Here is a 4,449-nt window from a genome sequence, read left to right as displayed (position 1 = left end):
ACCTGGTGCCAGGGCCCGGAGCCCCAGCCCGCAGGAGGCCTGAGAAGCAGGGTCGTGCCCCGGGCTGTGGGGTTCTCTGCAGGCCGGGAGGGAGGCTGGCAGCGTCTGGGGACTTCTCATCGGCGGGGGCAGACACCTGCCAGCCCGTGCCCCCGTCTGGTTTCAGGGCAGAGTGCAGGGTGTCGACGATGGGGCACAGCAGAGGGACCCTGCCCACACACAGCAGCGGGTCGGCTTCTGCAGGGTCATGTGTCGGGGCGCACAGGTGGCGGGGGACCCTGGCCGCGCCTCTGCCCGCTGCCTGCCGCCCACCGCCCCTCACCAGTGCTCCTCCTTCCTCCCTCCCACCGGTGTCTGGGTCCCTTTCCTGCTCCAGCCCGGCTACACACAGAGAGACTGTTAAGCGGCAGCGCTTGAGCTCCCAGGCCAGGGAGGACTCGCTGGGCAGGCGGCGGTGATGGGGCTGGGGTGTCACGAGGCTGGAGCAGAGGGGCCTTGCAGCCCCAGCTCCCAGAGAAGGCACGCTCCGGCCTGCACTCAGCCGCTGCGCAGCCAGGGCCGGGGACAGTCCACACCACAGCCCCCTCCTGGCCTATGGGGGAGCCGCCGAGTCAGGCACGCAGCCTCTGAAAGTGCCGAGGAGCGTGGGGGGCAGGGTGCAGTCAGCACTGCAGCCCTAGAAACCACAGGGCAGCCCCTGGTGGAGAGAAACGTGCTCCTCGGGCCTGCGTCACAAGCTCTGAGCACGCGCCTAGAGGAATCGGGGTGCACACCCATAGAGAGGTGGGAGCAGATTTCATGGCAGCTTTGCTCAAAGCAATGACAACTGGAAACACGCCAGATGTGGTCCACAGAAGGGATAAACTGGCGCCCACAGCTGGGGAATACTACGCAGCAGTGAAAAGGGCCGACAGTGGCCGCAGGTGAGAACAGGGAGGAGTCTGAGACGTCGTGGGGAAGAAAGGAGCCAGACTCGTTTTCAGTCATGCTGCGTGTTTCTCTTGCATGAAGTTAAAAATGGATCAAATGAATCTACATCAGCAGAAAGCAGAAAGGCAGGTCCCAGGGCGAAGAGGCGGGCGGGCAGGCTGGGGGAGCCAGGGGAGCAGAACCTCTGCAGACCGGTCTCCTGTGGCTACACGCAGCGAGGGCTACGCATTCGAATCCGTGCACGTGAGTGGGGCCTCGCGTTTCAAAATAGATTCAAGTGAGAAAGCCAGTGCACGCGGTGAGAGATCAGTGCTGTGACCGGGGTCTTGAGAGTGGGCACTAGAGTGGACACTGGACATTGGGAGGGACGAGGGGTGAAGACAAGAGGCTCTGAGACCTCACTGGTGGGCTGTAGGGGGCTCAAGGGGAGGGGCCGGGGGCTCGGGCCGGTCATCTCTGGGGGCCAGGTGAGACCCTGTGCAAAGGACACGCTAAGGGCAGGTGTTCTGGAAGCCGGAAGGCCTCGTGGACAGCGGGCCTGTGCAGGCCCAGACCTTGATGCTCTGGCCTTGGCCTTCTCCTTGCCAGAACCTCAGCCTGGCCCTGGAATCCCTGCCCACGTCTCTGCTGGGGTCCCGTCCGTGGAACTGACCGATGCCGCCTCTCCAACGACAGCGATGAGCGTGCCCTGGTAAGGGCCCAGGTGGGGAAGCTCAGAAGGAACCTCTGAGGCAGTATTTGGGGCACAGACGCCCCTCCAAAGCAGGCTTCTAGTGACATTCACTGGAGAACTCACACGAGGCAGCTCTGTCTGGCGAGAAGCAGCAACGCACCCTGATGTGTGAGGGCCATGGGGAGGCCGTTGGCTGTCTGAGTGTTCCTGTGAGGGTGTGTGTAAACTGACTCCCGGTGTGGGTGGGCCTCGCCCAATCAGTTGACGAGCCGCCTAGCACTAAGGACCAACCTCCTCTGAGCAAGATAAGATTGTCCAGCACCGACCTTCACACTCAAAAACCGTCAGCTCTCCTGGGGGTCCAGCCTGTGGCCTGCCCTGGGAATGCTGGACTCGCCGGCCTCCCTACTCTGAGAGCAGATTCCTGATAGCCAAATGCTTTTGACACACCCCGGCGGGCTCTGATTCTCTGAAAACCCTGGCAGATACAATCAGGCCATCCCCAACAATTTTAGACGAAGCCCCTTGAGGCGAAGTTCCTTGAGAAACGTCCACTCGGCAAACAGGTACTGTCCCCAGGGACCAGGGCTGCGTGGACGCTGCCTGGCGTTTCCTCCCCGCCTTGCCCAACCACGAGCCAGCCGCTGGCATGGGAGCGGGGCAGGCCAGGGTCTGCCCGGCCTGCTCAGCTCTGTCCCCGCAGCGTCCGAGTACAGCTCCCTTCGACCGGCGGTTATCTGTAGGTACACGCTGCTCCTCAAACATGGTCTTGCTGGCTGGGCTCGGGTGGACAGCGTGCCGGGGTCAGCCTCCAGGAGGGCTGCTTTCCCTGCCCAGTCATCCCACTGGAGTGAGACCGGGGTCAGCGGTGTCCACACGCCATGCACTCAGCTGGACCCGGGGGCCGGCACATGGGGGAAGACCAGTGAGAAGGCGTGTCCACCAGCTGCCATGGCCCCGAGGTCACGTGCTGGCCTGCCGTGGTCAGGGTGGACGGAGCGGCTGGGGCCACTTCCCTGAGAGGGCTCCGGGCGAGGCAGTGAGCTGTCCACCTGCCAACTCAAGAGCAAGTCTCGCCTCCCTGACCACGAGGCTTCCACCACAGGCCGTGTCCACTTGCCACCCAAAAGGGCCCACGTGCTCACCCCCAAGCAGGCCGCGGGCCACCTCCCATCCTGGGCACGCGAGGCCGATTTCTGCTTCTCCTAATTCCTGCCCCCTGAGGCCGCAACAGGAGCGCCCGGTGGACGGCGGCTGGGGGAGGCGTCCCTCACACGGGGAAGAGGGCACAGGCGTCCCGAGGGTGCCGCTGGCTCTGTCCTGGGATGCTTCCTGGGTGGGCGTGGGGTGGGGGCGACGGGCGGAGGGCTGAGCGCCAGCCCGCCCCGCCCCGCCGGTCTCCGACCCTCCCTTGCCTCCTGCACTCCCACGGCGCGGGCGCCCACCCTCTGCCAAGCTTCTCACTAGCTCCCCTCCAAGGAACGCCCCATCATTCAGTCACCCTCACTGTCCCCCGAAACACTTCTCGACCGCACACCCAGGAGCCTCACCTTTTGAAGCCCCCCACTGCCTCGGGCAGCCCCTGGACGAGCACCAGGGCCTCCCGCCGGCACCCACGTGGCCCACGGGGCAGAGCTCCCGCCGGGCCCGGCTCCCGCGCAGACCACAGCTGCGGACTTCCCTGTCACCCAGATGGGCGAAGTCGTGTCCCCGACGCCGCCCGGGAGCTCTGCGCCGCTGTGGCCGAGCCAGCGGCCGGAGGTCAGTGGCCAGGGCCCGAGGTCACGCCCACCGCCAGAGGAGCCAGCCCAGGCCCCAGACGGGCAGCACCAGCGCCTCCCTGGCCGTCCCCCCGCCGAGTCCCCACGACCTCCCGAGCACGCCGTGACCAGTCCGGCCGGGCCTGCACTGTCCAGGCAGCGGCCAGCCCAGCAGCGCCTGCCCTGTGTGCCCCGAGTCGGCGTGGGGCTCGGCGTCCCCAGACTCAGCCAGGGGGGCTGCGCCGTCCCTCCTCCCCGGCCGCCCCGCAGCCAGGACCAGGACCCCGACCCCGTCGCTCTGGGTGGGGCCTGGCTCGGGGGGTCACGGGGACGCCACAGCCCCTGGCATGACGGGCGGAGGGGGCAGCGGGCGCTGCGTCCTGGCCGCAGTCAAGGCCCCGCCAGCGGGCCTCCCGCGTGACCCCGCCTGGGCCAGCCTGTGAAGACGCGCCGGTGCTGGCTGCCAGGTGGTCTCCGCGCTGAAGGGCCTCCCTGCGTCCAGCAGACTGGCCATCACTGTCTGGCGGAAGGAGGCAGAGCTGGGAGAGAGCGCACGTGAACTTGGGCCTCCTCCGGCGGGGTCGTGGGCTGGGCCTGCTCCGGCTCCCGCGAGGCCGTGTCCACCCCACCATGCCCGGGACGTGCTGGGCCCGGCCCGCCCATGGCAGCTCGGGGCCTAGTCCTGCTTGGGCTTCCGGGGCTGCCCCCGGGCCAGCCTGTAGTCGAGGTAGGTCCCGAGGCAGGACCACAGGATGAACCTGGCCAGCAGGATGATGACCAGCAGCACCATGAGCGGGTCGGTGCCCGCCGCTGCCCCCAACCGGTCGGCCATGCTGAGGAGGCCCGCGGGAGGCCCCGGCTTGCAGCCTGCTCAGCCCAGCACAGGCGGGCGGCCAGGCCTGGGCCAGGCGTCCCCGTGGGGGCCTGCGAGGCCCGCCCTGTGCCGCTGGGGCCCCCGGCCCGTGAGAGCAGCCTCCTTGGTCAAGAGGCCCGTGCTCATCCGTCGGGCGGCCCGCTCTCTAGCCTGACAATGGCCGCATTGTCGGGAGCCCAGGGGCGGGGGGCTGCCCGAGCCCGCCCCTCAGC

At 67.7% G+C, this 4,449-nt stretch overlaps 1 protein-coding gene across 1 annotated transcript in view; it reads left to right on the top strand.

The window, feature by feature from the left end:
- LOC101635044 (basic salivary proline-rich protein 1-like) overlaps nt 1-3,784 on the top strand; it is a 16,907-nt gene extending 13,123 nt beyond the window's left edge. The window contains exon 3 of the mRNA XM_012734318.1: nt 3,183-3,784. Within this exon, the coding sequence (XP_012589772.1) occupies nt 3,183-3,784 (602 nt within the window). The remainder of the gene's footprint in view (nt 1-3,182) is intronic.
- Nucleotides 3,785-4,449: the final 665 nt, after the last annotated feature.

This window comes from Condylura cristata, unplaced genomic scaffold (genome assembly GCF_000260355.1).
Source record: "Condylura cristata isolate star-nosed mole 26May11 unplaced genomic scaffold, ConCri1.0 scaffold00054, whole genome shotgun sequence".
In the NCBI taxonomy this organism is placed as follows: Eukaryota; Metazoa; Chordata; class Mammalia; order Eulipotyphla; family Talpidae; genus Condylura; species Condylura cristata.
This window is presented reverse-complemented; position numbering and strand designations above follow the sequence as displayed.